Genomic DNA, 21,266 nt, shown 5'->3' on the forward strand with positions numbered 1-21,266 from the left:
TGTGAGAGCAGGGAGGGGGAACTTTTTCTTACAGTGTATTGTTGTATTTGAGATTACTGTCCTTTGCCAGACTAAATAGTTAAGAATAAAAACTTATGTTCACCTCTACCACTTCTTTCAGTCAGGTGAAAGTAATTTTTCTCTCTCTTCTTCAAATAGCTCTCATTGAAATATGGCCTAGTTTCCTCAATAGCAATTTTAGATTTATAGTGAGAATAGCTGATATGTGTGCTTTAGCCATTTTCCCCATGACTAATTTTTCTGGTTTTATAGTGTTATCACCCACTCAGAGAAAGTAATGGCACTATTCGTTTTAAACAATTGCTTGGGACATCTGGATTTAGTCAGGTGTAGATCCAAATTATGACAGCTCTTTGGGTCCCAGTTGTTTAATATATCATAGAATCAGAGATCAGCCTCAGTGAGATGGAAACAGGACTCTCAGCTACAAGAGTGGGCTATCAACATTTTAACTTTCTGTTTCAGTTTTCATTTTTCCTCCTGCCTGCAATATTGGCTTAGGTATTCTCTAATTCTACCTCTGTATTTGGTTACTTTTGCTCACATGTGAAAAACGTAATTTCACTTGTGTTAAATTTATTTCAGCAAATTGTTATGTTAGTTAGCTAAGTAAAATTCCAATTTAACAAACTCTGAATTTCCAGAATCCTTCATTGTAATATGTTAAATGATAATGAATGTACCCTCTACTAATTAGACTTGGTGATAAGCAAAGCAAGCATCCACCCTTACGAAGCAAGTGTCCAGCCTTTTCTTGTTTATCAATCAACAAATTAAAAAATCTCTTTAACCAATTCCAGCACTTTGGGAGGCAAAGGCGGGTGGATCAGCAGATCCAGAGTTCGAGACCAGCCTGGCCAACATGGCGAAATCCTGTCTCTACCAAAAATACAAAAATTAGCTGGGCGTGGTGGCATGCGCCTGTAATCCCAGCTACTTGGGAGGCTGAGGCAGGAGAATGGCTTGAACACAGGAGGTGGAAGCTGCAGTGAGCCGAGATCTCTCCACTGCACTCCGACCTTTTTTTTGAGACGGAGTCTTGCGTTGCCCAGGCTGGAGTGCAGTGCAGTGATGTCGGCTCACTGCAGCCTCCGCCTCCTGGGTTCAAGCTATTCTCCTAAAAAAAAAAAAAAAAAGTCTCTCGTACCTAGTTAAAGCCCCTGCAGGGTGTCTTTGTAAGAATTAGTACACGGTGCTCTCTCTAGGCAGAGCAAGTAAAACAAAGGCTTTCTCCGAAGGGGCTGGAGTTTCTTTGGCTGGCTGAGTGGGAGGTGACCTAGGCCCTCCTCCACACTGGGCCCGGTGCTCTTGTGCAGGCCACAATCTTCCTAACCATCATGGCAACCCTGTGTCTGGTCCTGGAAGGCAGGAAATAGAATTCTGTACTACTCTTAGCCCTTCCCATCTTCAGATTTCTGAAGGTTTTCTTATATATTTGTTTTATTTAATGGCATTAATCCATTATGTTGGTAGTGATAAATGAGAAGGAAGGCCAGATAATTACTATTTGATTTTAGGATAAACAAAGTGGAATAACCGTGGTGGCAGTTCAATACAGGGTTTCCCTTCCACCATGCAATGTTAGAAAGCACGTAGCAGGCTTTTTCCTTAAAGAAAGAAAGAAAGAAAGAAATTAATTCCTGGATAGTAATCTAAAGAATCACTTAGAAAGATTTGTTCATTTTAAAGAATGTATTATAAAATGTAATTATCAAATGACTGCTTCTATGGCCAATGTACACACACAGGTATAGAATAAAACGTCTCTGGTATGTGTTATTTATGATTATGTATTTGTAATTATAACACTGCTAAGTCACCATTATGTTTTCTGCTTTAAAGTATCAAAAGCTGCTCTGCCAATTTCTCCCCCGCCATATTTATCCAAACAGAAAGGAATGAATAATAAAACTTGGGCTTTTTTTCCCCTCTTCTTTTTCCAGGTGATGTGTTCCACATCACGGTCCCCAATAAATTCACCTTCGAGGAGGCTGCAGAAGAGTGTGAAAACCGGGATGCCAGGCTGGCAACAGTGGGGGAGCTCCAGGCGGCATGGAGGAATGGCTTTGACCAGTGCGATTACGGGTGGCTGTCGGATGCCAGCGTGCGCCACCCTGTGACTGTGGCCAGGGCCCAGTGTGGAGGTGGTCTACTTGGGGTGAGAACCCTGTATCGTTTTGAGAACCAGACAGGCTTCCCTCCCCCTGATAGCAGATTTGATGCCTACTGCTTTAAACGTAAGTGTTTGATACCTTTTTAAAAATTACAAATTAAAAAAAAAATACTTCGAAGCATGCATTGATGTTCAACTAGCCATTGGAATGGATTCCATGTCTTGCAGTGTGTGCATGGAATGGAAACAGTTCAGTGGTTTTCGAAAGCAAGCAAACTGAACAGCACTGATATGGTTAAAACCACAGGAATTTTGACAAATGGATTTGTAGAGGGGTGAGGAAATATCAGGTTAAGCTTTAGCTGTGCTTTTTGTGTCCAGAGGCACATAGCATATTTCTGGGTATTTTATATGAATTGCCGTCCTTAAATTTTGCAATTTGCTACAATGCCGAGGCCAACTGAGGCTGAGTGAAATCTTTGAGATTGTTTATTTTGCCTTCGGTATCACTCTTTTTCTTTGAGATGGTGGATAATTTAAATTTCAGTAATTACAGGTGAGTACTTGAAGCTGACATGGAGACTCAAAATGTTCAAGTCATAACTAAAAATGAAGCATGCTATCAACAATCTCCATTTATTTCAAGTAATGGAAATACATACCTTCTAACGATTAATTCCGTAGTACATTGAAGTACAATATATGTTCTTTGCAACCTATAACATAGAGTATCTTTAGTTAGGTTTACTAATTAACATTAGTTTTAAATAACATTTCTCAACATTCATGATACAATTATTTTAATTTTCCAGATGTCCTCAAATGATGTTAGCAATAGCAGTCACATGATGTAGTATCGTAATTGTACCATGCAAATTAAGCAAGTAATCTAGATTCTTACTGGAATATGTACTGAACCATCTATACTATGCTAGCTAAACAAAGCTCTCCCAGAATTTTAGTGACCTTGGGTATATCCAAGACAGACAGAGTCAGGTTATGTTGAAACAAATTTGTAAATAATTGTGACTAAATTTCCAATGTATCTTGTTGTAGCAATAAGTCACTAAAATGAGTACAAAATATACTAGTTTACTATATAATTGATTCCTAGAGTGAAATACACAGGCATTTTTAATCAACCAAAAAGGCAGACTATGATGTTCTAAGTAGTCAGTAGAATGGATGTTAGTGCAACCAAAGGGTTTGCTTTCACATTTTTATCTCCTAGCTAAGAAGCCTCTGCTTGGATCTCCTCCCTTAGACTCAACTTTCTGAGTGTTAAAGCCACGTGTTGTGTATTAGCTTGATAGAAGCTGGTCAATCCACAAAGACTGTAGAAAATGCTAACTTTTGTTCTCAAGCCCTGAAACAACAGAATTCTTCCGTAATCATTTTCAGAAAAACGGTAACAAAAACCTTATCTCTAAAAGTAGACAGATGTACATTCCTTTAAGCCACATTGTCACAACAATGATTTTTCAAGCATTTCAGACTCGAAAATCAGTTTTACATTACGTGACTGATACAATTAAGGAGCAAAATCATATTGGTATGCTGGGGGAAAGGCATTGGAGGAGTTAAATTAGGGAAGGAGTAGAATTATCCAGCCTGACTTCCTTACTTGATATTTTCTTGTGCTTTATTAATAAAGCTGGCACTGGAACACTTTTGAACAACGTTTTCCATCTCTTTGAGGGTAAAATTTAAATCAAAGCCTGGTTATAGCCACAAAGACTATTATTAAATAATTCATCCTGATGTGTTTTAAATTATTTATTTAATTGAAGAATACACATAAAATAACAAGGTACTTATGTGTAAATAGAATAACTACCTACTAAAATCTATGTAAAATTCAAAATGTTTAAAAGTTTATACTCATTTTTATCTCTCTAATTCATTTACATGTATATAACTTGTAAATATAATGAATTCATATTTTGCTTTTTTTCCCACCTAAGCATGTGGCTAAATTCTTATTTATTTTGTACTTAAGACCTTATTATATTCAGAATTCATTCAGCAAATAGAAGGTTAAAAGAGTTTAACCATATAGAAGGCTTTTGTAAGCCACGTACAATGCCAATAGTTTTCCAAAATTTTTAATTCATTTTTCGGAAATTCTTTTAGAACACACACACATATTTTTGAGATGGAGTTTCATTCTTGTTGCCCAGGCTGGAGTACAATGGAGAAATCTCAGCTCACTGCAACCTCCACCTCTTGGGTTCAAGTGATTCTCCTGCTTCAGCCTCCCAAGTAGCTGGGATTACAGGCATGCACCACCATGCCTGGCTAATTTTGTACTTTTAGTAGAAACGGGATTTCACCATGTTGGTCAGGTTGGTCTTGAGCTCCTGACCTCAGGTGATCCATCTGCTTCGGCCTTCCAAAGTGCTAGGATTATAGGCATGAGCCACTGCTCTTGGCCTAGTATATATTTTTAAATAATTTGAAAAATATTTTCAAAATGACTTAATTGATATCCACTTTTCCACATAGTCAAGTAGTGACTAAATTCTGTAGGGTAAAATTTATTAGAGTCATGGCCTCAGCTATAGTTCCAAAAGTGATTTCAGAGATATGCAGCTGGCTGGTTATGTAGAGGAATTTAGAAATATAACCGTATTTTTCTTGTTTGCTTCCACCAAACATAGAAAGTGTTTTTTAAGTCACTTGGTGAATGAACAATGCCAAATCTTACTTTGCTTTAATTCCTTTTGCCTCATAAAGTCACTGACTAAAACATTCACAATGACAGTAAAAAATATAAAATTAGACTTTATTCTTTTAAAATAGATTTGAAAAATAGGCAAGTAATGTCTTTGTCAAAGTTTTCCTTCATATCTTCTCTTAATGATTAAACAACTTTGCATATTTTTTTGACCTCAGAATTTAACAAGTTCTGTGAAAGTTGGAGAGTTATGCAAGACCTTGAAAGATAATTTCATACATCTCCAAATTTAAGTGAATCAGAACCATTTAAGACTCATGATAATCTCATAGAATGTTATTATTTATCTCCAGGAGAGGGAGATGGAACATGTTTCCTAGAAAACTCATTCTAATATTCCATGACCATCACTCTCAGATAATTTTTCTAATTAAGTACATTGTATTTTAATTTGAACGCTTGTTTTCATTTTTGAGTTGGAAACCAAAATCTGAGTAACAGACATTTCTATTGTTAGTGACAATTGTTTATTCGTCCCTCTACTCCAACTGAAATAATTTTCTAGTTTTACAATTTCAATTTCCAAATTTCTAATCATTGATTTGCTCTTGCTTTGAAGTTTCATCATCGTTTTTCACATTCGTCGGTTTATGATTAAGTTTGGAAATCAAAATGGGAGTCCAGAGAAGGCTAAATTAATTCACACCACTTCCTATCCTATCTTATATAGTCATTCACTGTTAAAATTGGCCTGCCCTTCTAACCTGTGGTTAGTTCATTATCTTTTTTTGTGTGTGTGCCCTAGTTCATAATCTGATCGTATGTGCCAAAACGAATCTTTCCCTAATTGGTGTTTTACAAATGTTTCCTGTTTATTGAATTTGAATTTGTTAGCATTCCATCACTCACGAAACTTTAAAAAGATAGTTTGGATTATAATTCTACTACTTGAATCTTTACAGTTTTTCTAACCATGTTTACATTTAGTTATGTATAACAAATTTAATATAGAAGAACCAAGTTAAAATTAGTCATTTCTCAATAAAGTAGACATCATGGGAATGAGTTAAATTGACTATCATGCTGCTAATAGGAGTTTTAAGTTTTATTAGGAAAATCTGCCTCATGTCTCACACAGAAGTACAGAGAAGATAGTCCATAGGACAAAAATGCCATAAGTACAGTGATGTGAAACATCTGTGGGCAGACAGCTGCAAAGGTTGGAAAGGAACTTTTGTGGGAAAAGAAGCATGTTGATTTATGTTGGCTTCCTCAGTAATAAAGATGAAGGAATACTGGTAGTTTTCCAGAACCAAAACTTCTCTGTGTGAATGCACCTATTGGAAGGACACTTTTAGAATAATCTGAAATTGTGTTTTTACCTTTACAATAGTCATCATGAATACAGTGGTATTTATTTTTAAAATATCTCTTTATAGATATTGTGCTTTATAAAATTATTTCCTTTTCTGGAATGGCTGAAACAAATGGCACAGATCATCAGATACACTGACTTGTGATCAAAATCAGCTGTTAAGTTGATGAAAAAGCCACCCAAACTGAAAAGGAAGTCTGAGGTTTCCCATTCCAAGTAGTAGAATTAATTAACTTAATTATAAGCAGACCTTTTCTTTTTTTAACTAGGGCTCGAAAATTATTGAAAACCCTTGTTTTTGGAAACAAAGTCACATAAATACTGGCTTTCTAGAGCAGATTCTCTAGGACATCTTGCTACCACTTTATTATGCAGCAGGACTAGAGGTAGGAATACAACAGCAAGCACCATAGGAAGAATTGACAATGAAATACAGTTATTTAGTTTTAAAACTGTGAGTTAATTTTTAAAACACTATAAACATATTTTCATAGCAGTGTAGAAAGTTGCTAGCAGAGAGCTTGGATTGGAACATAGGAAGCCTGGATTCACAACCCCTTTGGCCCTAATGCAATTGCACCTCTAAGTTAATTTCATCAGCCAAGGAAATACTCAGAGGGATAAAGTAAATTTAGCTTTTTTGTTGTTATTAATAATAATATGATTAAATTTTCTCTAATATGCTGTTTGCTAAGTATTTACATTCTGTTTCCATGGGAAATTTTTCTGTACATATTATTTTAGTATTTCCCCAAAGAATGCAGTTACAAGACAAACATGAAATTTGGCAGTTAAATGAAGTAACGGTTATGGAATTTCAGAGGATAGAGAATTGAATTAAAATAGTCAACCACATTTTGGGTTTTTAAGTTGCTCATGTCAATCAAAATAGAACAACACTTTTTCCAGGAAATGAATGTAGAAAAAGCTTTTCTTTAAAACGGGAGGCAAGGGTTATTTAATGTTTTTAAAGACTCCAACTCTTTTTAGGTTTAGTTTTGTTTTAATATTAGAAAGATAAATAGTGACAGACTTTAAAGAATATACCATAATGTAAATAGTCATCAAGTGTTCATTATGAAATCAGTGAAGCTGGGCTTTAAAATGGTCTTTAAAATGGGGAATGACCACAGCTAATAACAGCTCATGCCAGACAAAAAATAAGGAACTGGTTACAGCCCTAGTCTGATTTACAATAAAATCATATCATTTTATGATTATGTTTGACAGAGCAAATGGAGTTAAACGGTAGCCAGTTTTGTTTTTTTGAGGGTTCCTGTTCTGGAATTATTAAAAGTGAAAAATAAGATACTGTAGATACTATGGCTATTACATCTTGGTGAACAAGCATTTACTCATAAAACTAGCTTTAAGTCCTATAGGATATAGCAAAGCAATAACTACAGGTTTCTTCAGGACAGTTCTTTAAAGTTCAGTGGCAACTATTAATAGTTTTTATTTTTTAAAATACTTATTTTTTTAAATAAAAAATAATCTTTATGCTAGGCTGCTGCCTTTTCCCTGTGTTGAGAAAGAATCTTGTTTACAAACTGTCACTTTTATACACAATTTAAATTTCTTTCAATAGGCCAGGCTGTTCTCTGTAAATCTGGAGGTATTCTAATGCAGCATTTTATGATGACAGGTTACTTTATATTGCGTGAGCCTGTTCTTTCTGATGCTCAGGGTTGCTCCCAGTAATTTGTAATTACAGACCTAAAATACATTATGTGGGTACTTTACTTCCTGTTCTACACTTGTGTTTCAGGCTAAAGTAAGCTTGGAACTGAGATCCCTTAGGCGATATAAACAGAGTGTGTAGAACATAGAACAAAATGTAGAACAACAACAAATGCTAACCAGCCTCTGCCAGGCACATTTTATAATTTATTAGAAGTAAATCTACACTACAAAGTTGAAAGAAAGATGAAGACAAATGTCCAACACCTGGGATCAAGTGAAGAGTGGTATTAAAAAGTTTTCATATCCTGTTTTTATCAAAGTCTCCACATTATGGACAATGTAATGGTTTATATGTGACTTGGATACGTTTGATGTGGCTTTTTTGTTGTTTTGCAATCTGAGACACGCCCTCTCCCCTGAGATAATATGCAGCAACTTGAAATGAAGGGAGTACGTGGGGAAAGCTAGAGGCAGGGTACGGAAGCCTCCGGAAGAATAGTACTGAATTCTCCTGCTAGGCTTCAACTTGACGCTGTAGTTTCTGGTAAATAAACAATCTACTGTATCCAAAATCTGCATTCATGTTTTCCAAGCTTTTCCTTAACTTAAAACCACATAATATTAATTTTCCTTAACTGATAACAGCCATTCATACTTTTAGGTAAAAGCAGTGATAACCCTTATAACGTAAAACAGCTGACCAATTTACGACTATTAAGTGTTCAATTATCTGTCCTTGGATTAATTCAAGTATAGTTTGTAGACTCCTCTCCATCACAGAACATGTTTGGGTCTCCCCAAAATACTCCCTACAAAATACTCAGGAGCACTTAACAAACACTGGGCATACAACTTTTTGTTAGTGACTTGTCTAATCAACTCTTTGAAATTATTTTTCTAGCTAAAGAGGCTACAACCATCGATTTGAGTATCCTCGCAGAAACTACATCACCCAGTTTATCCAAAGAACCACAAATGGTTTCTGATAGAACTACACCAATCATCCCTTTAGTTGATGAATTACCTGTCATTCCAACAGAGTTCCCTCCTGTGGGAAATATTGTCAATTTTGAACAGAAAGCCACAGTCCAGCCTCAGGCTATGACAGATAGTTTAGCCACCAAATTACCCACACCTACTGGCAGTACCAAGAAGCCTTGGGATATGGATGACTACTCACCTTCTGCTTCAGGACCTCTTAGAAAGCCAGACATATCAGAAATTAAGGAAGAAGTGCTCCAAAGTACAACTGTCATCTCGCATTATGCTACCGATTCATGGGATGGTGTCATGGAAGATACACAAACACAAGAATCGGCTACACAGATAGAACAAATAGAAGTGGGTCCTTTGGTAACATCTATGGAAATCTTAAAGCACATTCCTTCCAAGGAATTCCCTGTAACTGAAACACCATTGGTAACTGCAAGAATGACCTTGGAATCCAAAACTGAAAAGAAAACGGTAAGCACTATTTCTGAATTGGAAACCACAGGTCACCGTAGATTCACCTTGAAAGAAGACGATGATGAAGACAAAACAGTTACAGTTGGATCCGATGAGAGCACCTTAATTTTTGGCCAAATACCTGAAGTCATTAAGGTATCAGAGACTTCAGAAGACACCACCCACACTCAGCTAGAGGACTTGGAGTCAGTCTCAGCATCCACAACTGTTTCAGGACCTTTAATCGTACCTGACCGTAATGAATCATCTGTGGACAGATGGGAAGAGAGGCAAACTAATGGCAGGATAATGGAAGATTTTTTTGGCAAATATCTGTCTATTACACCTTTTCCATCACAGCATCATACAGAAGTAGAATTGTTTCCTTATTCTGGTGATAAAATATTAGTAGAGGGAATTTCCACAGTTATTTATCCTTCTCCACAAACAGAAATGACACGTAGAAGAGAAAAAACAGAATCACTAATACCAGAGTTGAGAACAGATACTTATACAGATGAAATACAAGAAGAGATCACTGAAAGTTCATTTATGGGAAAAACAGAAGAAGAAGGCTTCCCTAGGATGAAACCCTCTACATCTCCCTCAAAGCCAATTTGTGTTACAGAGTCTTCTGCGGAAGTGACCAAGGCTTTCGATTTCCCAACACTGACAACAAAGTTAAGTGCAGAGACAACAGAAGTAAGAGATACGGAGGAAGGCTTTACAGCAACTCCAGGTACTATAAAATATGATGAAAATGTTACAACAGTGCATTTGACCCATAGTACTTTAAGTGTTGAAGTGGCCACTGTATCAAAATGGTCATGGGATGAAGATAATACAACATCCAAGCCTTTAGAATCTACAGAGCCTTCAGCCTCTTCAAAATTGCCCCCTGCCTTACTCCCAACTGTGGGGATGAATGGTGAAGATAAAGAAATCCCAAGTTTCACTGAAGATGGAGGAGATGAATTTACTCTTATTCCAGATAGTACTCAAAAGCAGTTAGAGGAGATTACTGATGAAGATTTAGCAGCCCATGGAAAATTCACAATTAGATTTCAGCCAACTACATCAATTGGTATTGCAGAAAAGTCAACTTTGAGAGATTCCACAACGGAAGAAAAAGTTCCACCTACCACAAGCACTGAAGGCCAAGTTGTTTATGGAACCACGGAAGGAAGTGCTTTGGGTGAAGTAGAATATGTGGACTTCTCTAAGCCAATAGCTACTGTTACCCAATTTGCACACACTTCAGAGGTGGAAGGATTAGCATTTGTTAGTTATAGTAGCACCCAAGAGCCTACCACTTACGTAGACTCTTCCCATACCTTTCCAATTTCTGTAATTCCCAAGACAGACTGGGGAGTGTTAGTACCTTCTGTTCCATCAGAAGATGAAGTTGTAGGTGAACCCTCTCAAGACATGCATGTCATTGATCAGACTCATCTTGAAGCAACTATTTCTCCTGAAACTATGAGAACAACAAAAATCACAGAGGGAACAACTCAGGAAGAATTCCCTTGCAAAGAAGAGACTACAGAGAAACCAGTTCCTGCTGTTAGTTCTACAGCTTGGACTCCCAAGGAGGCAGTAACACCATTGGATGAACAAGAGGGCGATGGATCAGCGTATACAGTCTTTGAAGATAAATTGTTCACAGGTTCTGAGAGAGTCCCATTTTTAGAAACAACTCCAGCTGGAAAAGTTGATCACAGTGTGTCTTATCCACCAGGTGCTATAACTGAGCACAAAGTGAAAACGGATGAAATGGTAACACTAACACCAAGCATTGGGCCAAAAGTATCTTTAAGCCCAGGGCCTGAACAAAAATATGAAACTGAAGGTCGTAGTACAACAGGATTTACATCATCTTTGAGTCCTTTTAGCACGCACGTTACCCGGCCTATGGAAGAAACCACTACTGAGAAAACATACCTAGAGGATATTGATTTAGGCTCAGGATTATTCGAAAAGCCCAAAGCCACAGAACTCCTAGAATTTTCAACAATCAAAGTCACAGTTCCAAGTGATATTACCACCGTCTTCAGTTCAGTAGACGGACTTCACACAACTTCAGCATTCAAGCCATCTTCCATGTTCACTAAGAAACCACCTCTCATTGACAGGGAACCTGGTGAAGAAACAACCAGTGACATGGTGATCATTGGAGAATCATCATCTCATGTTCCTCCCACTACCCTTGAAGATATTGTAGCTAAGGAAACGGAAGCTGATATTGATAAAGAGTATTTCACGACTTCAGGTACTCCAGCTACACAGCCAACAAGACCACCCACTGCGGAAGACAAAGAGGCCTTTGGACCTCAGGCACTTTCTACTCCACAGCCCCCAACAGGGACAAAATTACACTCTGACGTTAATGTTTATATTATTGAGGTCAGAGAAAACAAGACAGGTAAGTCTTTGCTTTCTAGACTACCATTGAAGGCAATCTGCATTTTATCTTGAAAGTTACTTTTTGGGAAAAAAAAAATCAACATACCAAATGCTGCCATTAGAAGATAACTGGAGTGTGAAAAATAAATGTTTTAGCTTCATTTATTTGTACAAGAATTGGAAGAATATGTTAAACAATGTGGAAGAATGTTAGATACAATTTTATGTTAAAAGTCATAAGAAGCCCTGCTTTGTCATCTAATATAACCAAATCATCCCTGTTACATCACTTCAGAACATGCAGAACAAAGTGTTTTAATTTCAGTGTCTTTTCATACATTACTACTCAAGTGTAGCACTAGATTGTGTTAACATCCCATTGGTCTTTAACTATTAACCTTCAGTACTTACAATGTGGACGGCTAAAATGGTTTTGCATATCCCTACAGTTGACAGAAAGACATTTAAAGGTTTGCTTTGGTTTTTCTCTTCCAGGATTTTGCAGGTTTATTATATGACTTATGTGGTGGGTAATAGGTCTCTAATGTAAGTGTTATTTTAATGTAAATGCAGCATGTTCTTATGCTGTTGTTTTGGGGTATTTTAATGTGGTTTTATCTATTTAGAGCAAATACAACCTAGCTCAATTATAGGGAGTATTACAGTTCATTGTATTAAATATAATATCAGAAGGTGGATATGTATGCATTATCTTTGCTTCCTTAAAACCAGGCTGTAATGTTGTTTATTTTATGATTTAATTGTTTTACTTCTAGCTATAGTTATGATGCCTTCTATTCCACTCGACTATTTTAGCTCTGTGGCAGAACTCTTAAAAGCTGTTTCTTTACTTTGATTAATACTTGCAGTTGTCATGATCAAATATGACTTACTGCTGTCTAAAGGTGAGATTGCGCCATCTTTTACCGATGATAAGCTGAGTTGAGAATACATAGCAAATGCAGTTCAATAAACCAATTCAGGTTTGTCTCTTTCTAATTTAGAAGTTAAGATCACGGATTTTAGTTATGTTGCTGTATTCTCATTTTCATATAAGAGTTAAATGAATAAATTTTCATTTTTTTCTTGACCTGACTCTAAGAAGACAGGGTAGAAGAATGTTCTTTGTTAGGAGGGTTTCTCTCTTACTGTTGGGATGTTCCCTTTTGAGTCTCATTTTTCTGAAGGCTGATGCTATCCTCACCTATTGGAAACAAACGAGTAGTGTTGTGGTCACGTCTGTTTGCATCTAGTGCTGTTAGTGGAAATTTCATGGCTTCTACTCTCCAAAATTTTCTGTGTGAAAGCTTTGGCTTGTCAGTGAATACTAGAGAAGAGAACACACTCACAGAGTACTAAAATTAATCTTCACTTCCCAATACAGTTTTAAAAGGCCAGGATTTGATCATAGTTTTCTTGCTAATGATGTTGTTTCTTGGAAACCATAACATATTTCCGCTTTTCCACATAGTTTTCCATCTCTCGGAACTGGTGTAGGAAAGAGTAAATGAATTGCCAAGAAGTTGGAATGAGGATTGCGTTAGTAAGGCTGGAAAAGAGACAGGAAGATATAACTGTGGGGGGAAAAAAAGAAGAAGCAAAGAGAAGCAAAAAGTAAATTACTACCAACACTTAGTTTGATAATTTAAAAAAATACCAGAATGAATATGCAGATTTCTTTTAATATATATTACTCTGTTACTGTAGATAATAAGTTGAGTTGAATAATATAAAACCCAGTAAAAACGTTCTGCATTTAAAAACTCTTCTAAGTGGGAAACTGCCAGGTAAAGTTATGATGGTCAAATTACAAAATGGAAAAAGTGAAACTTGATCTCTCTGAAAGAATTGACAGTCATCAGAAAAAAATAACTAAGTTATAAATGGTTACTGGAAATGGAGGGTCTAAGTAAGCTAAACCTGAAATAATTTTACAAAGGTGTATATTTATAAGCTAGTTGTGGACTTAATTCAGCTAGACCTGGGTGATAGGTTTAGGTGCTCTTCTCTTATGCTTCCAAAATGAGGGACTATAATCCACCTTCAAACTAATTTTGTTTTGTATAATAATAGGTCAGAGAACTGTGCAATATTTGGTTACTTCCATCAGACAGAATTCTTTTTTTTTTTTTTTTTTTGAGACGGAGTTTCGCTCTTGTTACCCAGGCTGGAGTGCAATGGCGCGATCTCGGCTCACCACAACCTCTGCCTCCTGGGTTCAGGCAATTCTCCTGCCTCAGCCTCCTGAGTAGCTGGGATTACAGGCACGCGCCACCATGCCCAGCTAATTTTTTGTATTTTTAGTAGAGACGGGGTTTCACCATGTTGACCAGGATGGTCTCGATCTCTTGACCTCATGATCCACCCGCCTCGGCCTCCCAAAGTGCTGGGATCAGGCAGAATTCTAATGTGAGAGTGTGTATATGTGTGTACAGGGGAGGGGATGTATCTGTAGAGTAATTATGTATCTGCCTGCCTACCTACCTACCTACCTACCTACCTGTCATCATCTGTATTTTTGTGTGTTGTGTATATACTGCTCTCCTTAACTGAAAGCATTGTTTATTGTCTTCATAAGACAATGCAGTTTACTCAGATCTAACTGCTTACCTATACTAATATTATTTATTTTCTACGAGAAGCTTTATCCTCTAACATTTTGAGCTTTGGCAAGGGAAAAACCCTAAAGCAGATGTTCAATTAATGATTTTCAAGGCAGGTGTATACCTTAATAAGGAAAAGGGCATTTGTGCCTGGAGAACCAACCTTTTTATGTATCAAGGCACAATTTTCCAGAATGGAAAATCCTTGGTACATGTGTGAACTTGTGTAAATCTATTCACAAGAGTAGAATCCACCATTATATATACTGTATATCGAAGTAAGCAAAAATACCACCCGTGCTACCTTAAACCCAGGCATTCAATAATTTTTTGCTGCACTCAGCGAGTCATATAAATCTTGATTTTTTTTTTTACTACTATGAAACAAAACATGCTACTCAGGACACACTTATGTTGTACTTGCTCAAATGGATCTTAATAGCAACTTGTGGTGCTGTTGCTAGAGGGCAACTGTAGCTAGCAGTTAAAAAAATCTGAAGGAACTTTTCAGCTCATAAAAGTTTTATGAGCTGAAAAATGCTATGGGGTGTGTTTAACAGTGGTTCAGGGGATACTGAAAACTTGACTCCTGTCTATTTCAGGAGTAATTTGCACACCTGCATTTTGAAAAATTATTGAAAGTCTTTCTTTGTGAACATGCATGAAGGCCTAGAATTTGAAGGTGTAGGAAGAGTTTCTTCAAATCTAGATTTTTTTTTTTTAAAGAGCACTTCTCTAAATCATCTGAAATGTTACAAGGTAGTGGAACAGAACTGTGAATGTTTTTAAAAACTGACATACTGGTATTTTTAAATCAAAGAATAATTTAGAAATGTGTGGATATTCAATATCAAGGTAATTATAAAAATGCTCATAGTTATAACCCTAAAATAGGCAGCTTGTTACCTTTTCTTTTTTTTTTCTCATGAAAATGGAATTTTTTTTTTATTAGGATGCTCACAGAAGCTTATTACCTTTTCTAACAAATAAATTCATATATGCTACCTATTATGTGTCGGGCCTATTTGATATTGTCTTGTTAGGTGTTTTTTTTCTACTGGTTTTATATCTACCCAAATGTAAGTGAAAGTCAGGTGCAAAGCAATATTAAATTAAATGATAGAAAGATTAAGATATTGGTAAAATTATTAATATAATGCTATTAAAGATTAATTAGATTTTGAGAAATATACAAAAAGCTAAAAGCTTATTTTCTAAATATGGTGTTATGGAAAGGAAAAAGAACAAGGAACATTGGCTCTGAGAGAAGGAGACAGCTGGGCAGATACCAATAGTTACATCATTGATTGCAGAGTCATCACCTTTTAAAAGGTAATGTTTATTTAAGATAGTCTCATATAATTTTTTAAAATCACATATTTTCTATGTTTATAGAATTTTATAAAACTTTTTAATTATATAAAAAAATTACTTTCTGATTTGTTATTATAAGATCCAGGTCCTTTCTTCAAACAAAATCTTATTGAGAGCTCCTGTATCTTGAACAGACAAAAGAGTAGCTGGATTGGTTGAAGTTTGAGGGTGGAGATCTGGAGCCTCACTCCCTTGGGACCTCCTCCTCATCTCCTGTGGTGGTTTCTAAAATAACATGTACCTCAGAACACAGCTAGAAAAAGAATGATATCTAGACAATTAAAAATAAAGCAAAAACAGTTACTCATTCCTGAGAGAATTAAGTTCTTAAAAGTAAAAATGTTTTAAAAATTGGTCTGATTATCTATATCTCTATCTCAATATAATTATACACGTTTAACATTTACCTTTGAATCACTCTATGAATGGTGCTGAATAAAACAAATTAACAAATATTGTTTCAATCTTATTGATGCCTATGTGTCATTAAAGTAATATATAATGGTATTTCAGAGTCTCACATGTATGTGCAAAACTAAGTCATCGAGCTCACACTTTGGGCTTAATGCTTTCACACCACTTTTTCTACGTTATCATGTCTAAACCTCAAAGATAATTTGTGAGGCAATTAGGGAAAGCAGATAGGCAAATGAAGGTACACTGAGTCTGACATTCTTGGCATTGGGTCTAGCAGCCCTGGCCCCTTTGGAGCATTTTTGCTATGAAGTGATTCTGTTCCCTGATAAGCTTTGAGAAAACAATGACCCCCTGCCCAGTGGCTTAGGTACTGCCCTGTCTGTCAATTCCTGAAAGAGCAAACTCTGGAAAGACTGGTTTCTCATTGACATTCTAGTGGTTTGTTCAGGGTGCATAATTTAGATTTGGTTGCTGCTAATATGGGGCACTATGCATGCTATTCAGATACCTGACATGGCAAGGAAAGGGCATGCTGAAATTGCTGGTATGTTATTCTGCAGTTCTGAGCAGGTTCTTCCCTGTAGAATTTCGGAGCACATCTCTGAAAGTGGATGGGTCTGGTGCCTCCACACCTCTGTGGTTCCTTTTGCTGAGCTCCAGCTGTGGCTCTCTGCCAGAGAAGCACAGTTTTCTGCAGAGAATTAGAATAGCTTACCTTGTCTCTCATGGACTGTCCCAAGTCTAGAAAAGAATTGAGCTCCTCTTCTATTAGTCAAATAAAAGGAAGAGAATGTTTGTCTTCCTTTTCTTTCTATAGTGTTAAGAAAATAAATGATTTTAATGTTTCTAAATTATTAATGAGCTTAACACCATACTATAGACCAAAGATTACCTTTTTAAAAGTCCTTTGAGGTGAAATATTTTGTATATGTTACACATACAGGCACATATAAACACACACACACACACATAGAATCTTAATATTTTAACACTTCTTTGAGTAGTTTTACTAACCCACTAACCTTGAGGAAAAAGTTAAGAAATTGAAAGTTTGAGGCTTAACGTTAAAAGGTGTTCTTTGATAACCAAAAGGAACTATATTGTCTTCTTCCTAAAATGAACCAAGGCCTATTCTGAAAATGGCACTTGCAATTATAATTTGCCATTATCAAAGCTACCACTGAGGTAGAGGCATTATCTAAAACAAATACTACTTAGCCTTTATTGGCAGTGACCTTGAGAGAGACGCACCATCTTCTAGCAGAGCACAGTCAAGCAAGAATTACCTTCACGTAAGGCTGTAGCATGTCTAGTCCTTTGACAGATATTAAAGGAGGTCATAAAAGAAACATAAAGTATAGGCTGTGCTCCCAAGGCCTCTAAGTGCATATTAGCCGGCTAACATTAACACAATCAAATACAACGATAGAAAAACATGGTTACACACTAGGTAGTAATGGTATGACAGACTGTGAATGGTAGGTGAGGTTGGAAAAGGAAGGAATCAGTAAAGGCAGGAAGTTACAGAATATTTCATGAGAAGGAGGAGACTTATGCCAGTCTCTGTTGGAGGGATAGATTACAATCCAATTACAAGAAGCCAGTTATTAGGCAATTGCTTCCCAACGTGAGCTTACCGATGGGGTTAAGGAGCCCCAAATATAAACAGCTGTTTTTCTAAATCGCACTTCTAAACAGCTTCTGCAGCAGGCCATGTCATGCCAGCGCTATTTGACATGTTCTGCTTCAGAAGTTGAGTACCTTCCTAGGCGTCATGCACGAACTAGTACAGTTCATGGAAACCAGAGATATTCTGCTAACTTCTTGAGGAAGGAGTGAGTGTTCTCACACTTCTGAGCTTCAGTGATTCATACATTTTGATAAGACAGCATGTTCTGTGGATTAAGGACATTTACCTCTTCAAAATATATTACCATGAAGTATCATGGTTCAGAATTACACTTACAAAGTTAAATGGCATAAAACTACTTTGTAAAAGGTACCTACACTCTCTAAAAGGCGATTTAAAGCTTTATGACATCTTAATTCAAGTGAATACTGAATCAGTAGGATTATAGAGCAGGTGCTCTAAGTTAGGGAATCTGGAGTCAGTCTCTTCTTAGCTTATATGCAATGTGGACTCAGGACTTTCTCAATTTCCCTGTCAGAATTTTTAACATATTAAAATGACTATTACTATATGGAATGGTATTTCCTAAACTTTGACACATACTCTTTCTCCAAGTCACAGGGGTTATGAAACAAAGATACACACACACACACGTATGTACACACACACACACATGCATACATATATATATATATATATACACACACACACACACGCACATATACAGGTAATATACAGATACATTTTTTCTAATTTATTCAACAGTCAAATAATGGCAATATACTAACTACATTAGAACTGGATTTTTTTTGAAGTACATTCTAGTTAATATTCTGAAGGAACATGAAGATGTAGTTAGTTTGCTTCGTTGTATACATGGAAGAGGCAGTTAATGTAGTAGAAAGAGCCTTGGGAAAGAGACCTGGGTTCACTGTCAACATTGTTACAGGCGGCACTCTGTATCCACGATTCTGCATCCTCTAATTTGACCAAACATAGATAGAGAATATTTGAGGAAAAAAAAAAAAAGCACCAAAATAAAAAAGAACAATACAACAATAAAAAATACAAATAAAAACCCAACACTATAATAACTATACGGCATTGACATTGTGTTAGGTATTATAAGTAATTTAGAGATGATTTAGAGTATATGTGTATGGACCTATATGTAGGATTCCTGCAAATACTATGCCATTCTATAGAAAGGATTTGAGTGCCATGGATTTTGGTACTCAAGTCCTTTCTATAGAATGGCATAGTATTTGCAGGAATTCTTGGGGGTCCTAGAACCAATCCCCCGTGGCTACTGAAGGATAACTGTATTTACAGTCTGTTTGGTCTTGTAGAAATTACTTAACCTCCATAGGCCTCAGTTGTTACATAATTAAAAATGTATAATAATATTACAGCCTCGCCACATTGCTTTAAGAAGGGGATCTCTGAGTGATTGCCACATGCAAGTTGCTGTGACAGGCACTTCACACATTTAATACTCCTTGAGTGACTAGAAAGCACCAAGCACAATGCCTGGTACATAGTAACAACTTAGTACAAATTAATCCCCTGTGGGCTTTAAAAATTATTTCATTTCAGACTTCTAAATATGGGAAAATACAAACTGTTTTGTACTAAACAGGTAAAAACCAAATCACCTTAAAATTCAAGATCATTTATGTCACAAGGAACCAAGTATAATTATGTTTTAGAATCTCCTTGACTGAAATACCTTCTTAAAATTTGAATGCTACCTAGGTTGTGTTTTTTAGGATGGTGCCATTTTGGGCGCAAATCAGAAGCAGCTGTAGCCCTTAATTAAAATGTAAATATAGTATTGGGTCTGTAGATCTAAGAGTAGAATTTATTAGCTTTTTGATTTTTCTCGTGTGAAAGTTGGGCTTATGATTTGGACAGCTACCAATTTGATTTTTTTCTCATAAAAATAATTTTACAAATTCTCGATAAATTTCCCCAGGTATTGGGCCTAGCTTCCTGCCTATTTATAGAATGGATTGGGCATTCCCGGCTGTCTTTTTGCTGTTGTCAAGGAAACCCCCAGTTCTCTACACAGGGATTACATTCTTCTTTCTTAATAGCTCTTAGATCGTTCATTTGTGCAATGAATAAAAAATGTATTCACAGGTCCAGACAGTGTTCAGAACTTTTTTGGTGGATGAGGGGCGTAGCTAAGGGGAGAAAAGTGCCTGGTGAGAGGAGCAATAGGGATAAAAGAAAAGGGAAAGAAATGCCCACTGAGGTTCCATTTTAATTAGGTAAAGCTGAAAATTATATGCTTTAAAAAAGACATTGCCTATTTTTGTCAGTTTAGAAAATGTATAACATTACTTTTCACTGGGGTCAGCGTTGTCATGTACAAAAATGTTGGTTATTAAGTGGCTTCGTTAAGAGAATAGTTCCAAGAATGGGGCCCAGGTTGGTGGGGGCGGGATGGACAAGGGAGTGATGATGTCTTTTACTTAAAAACTGTTGTATATTTTTTCATTTCTATTGAAGTAGTTTGAATTTTTTTACAACCTAATTGAGGTGATATACAATATAAAAATAATCCTCATCCTCGGGCATCCTGTGGACATCTGAGAACTCATTTGATTGCAATAAATGTGGTGTTCCTTAGAGAGAGTGTGCCAGTATTTAGACTTTTTGAGTGTGAATCAGGAGGGAAACACACGTCTATTGACAAGAAAATGGAAATAATTATTTTTAAAAAGAGTGATTTGATCTTTTGAAGGAAAATAAATTTTGGATGATTGGGTAGTATATACAGATTTTGGTTCTCCATAAATAATGTAAGTTTTAAAAGGAGATTTTAAACTAGAAAGAAGGAATCTCTGGAGTGAGAGGAAAAGTTCAGTTGTATTTCAGTATCAATGTCTCTGAAAAGATATACGGTGTCACTGTGTTATACCCGGACATGCTTACGCATGTGTACGACCAGTACACTGAAAGCACCACGACTGGCTTTCAGTGACTTCATCTTTTCACCTCGTAGCACAGTCTCCCTGGTAGTTCAGTTACTTTGGCCATGTGCTTCATATAGTAGGTTTCTGGAGGTTTTGCTGTTTCTAAGATGAGAAAGGGAAAAGATAGTATATATTTCTGGAGAGTACAATGGAATATAGTATGATCATTTTCACTATGCTGAAAACTTATCTTCCTCTGCTTTACGAAGGAACCCATCTGCTATCTGCAGATAGAACATTCTCTTCGTATCTTCTCACACTCACCCCCAGAACATGTTTTAGAGGTTTGTTGAAATAAAGTCATTCAATCAGGCTACTAACTGTTTGCTGGGGAAAAGAAAATAATACAATTCATAATACTATAATTGTAATTTACAATACACCTTATAAAAGAAGTAAATTCAATTTATAGCTTTGTTGGGAGGCAACTTGAAATAAATAGTAAACAAGAGAGTACATATCAAAATTAATTGCTTGCTTCATTAAAAAAATTGAGGCAAATATGAAATAAGAAGTATCTTTAGCATGTGAAGTCTCAGAACT

At 36.3% G+C, this 21,266-nt stretch overlaps 1 protein-coding gene across 5 annotated transcripts in view; it reads left to right on the forward strand.

The window, feature by feature from the left end:
* The window catches only part of VCAN (versican), a 110,828-nt gene that overhangs the window by 37,706 nt on the left and 51,856 nt on the right, over positions 1-21,266 (forward strand). For 3 of the 5 annotated variants that reach the window (XM_012477605.3, XM_012477602.3, XM_012477601.3), the window contains exons 6-7: positions 1,965-2,258; positions 8,771-11,737. In XM_012477605.3, the coding sequence (XP_012333028.2) occupies positions 1,965-2,258; positions 8,771-11,737 (3,261 nt within the window). The remainder of the gene's footprint in view (positions 1-1,964; positions 2,259-8,770; positions 11,738-21,266) is intronic. The other 2 variants (XM_012477604.3, XM_012477603.3) reach the window with 1 other exon arrangement.

The sequence above is a fragment of the Aotus nancymaae genome, unplaced genomic scaffold (assembly GCF_030222135.1).
Source record: "Aotus nancymaae isolate 86718 unplaced genomic scaffold, 86718_ANA_hifiasm-v0.15.2.pri h1tg000014l, whole genome shotgun sequence".
NCBI classification, from domain to species: Eukaryota; Metazoa; Chordata; class Mammalia; order Primates; family Aotidae; genus Aotus; species Aotus nancymaae.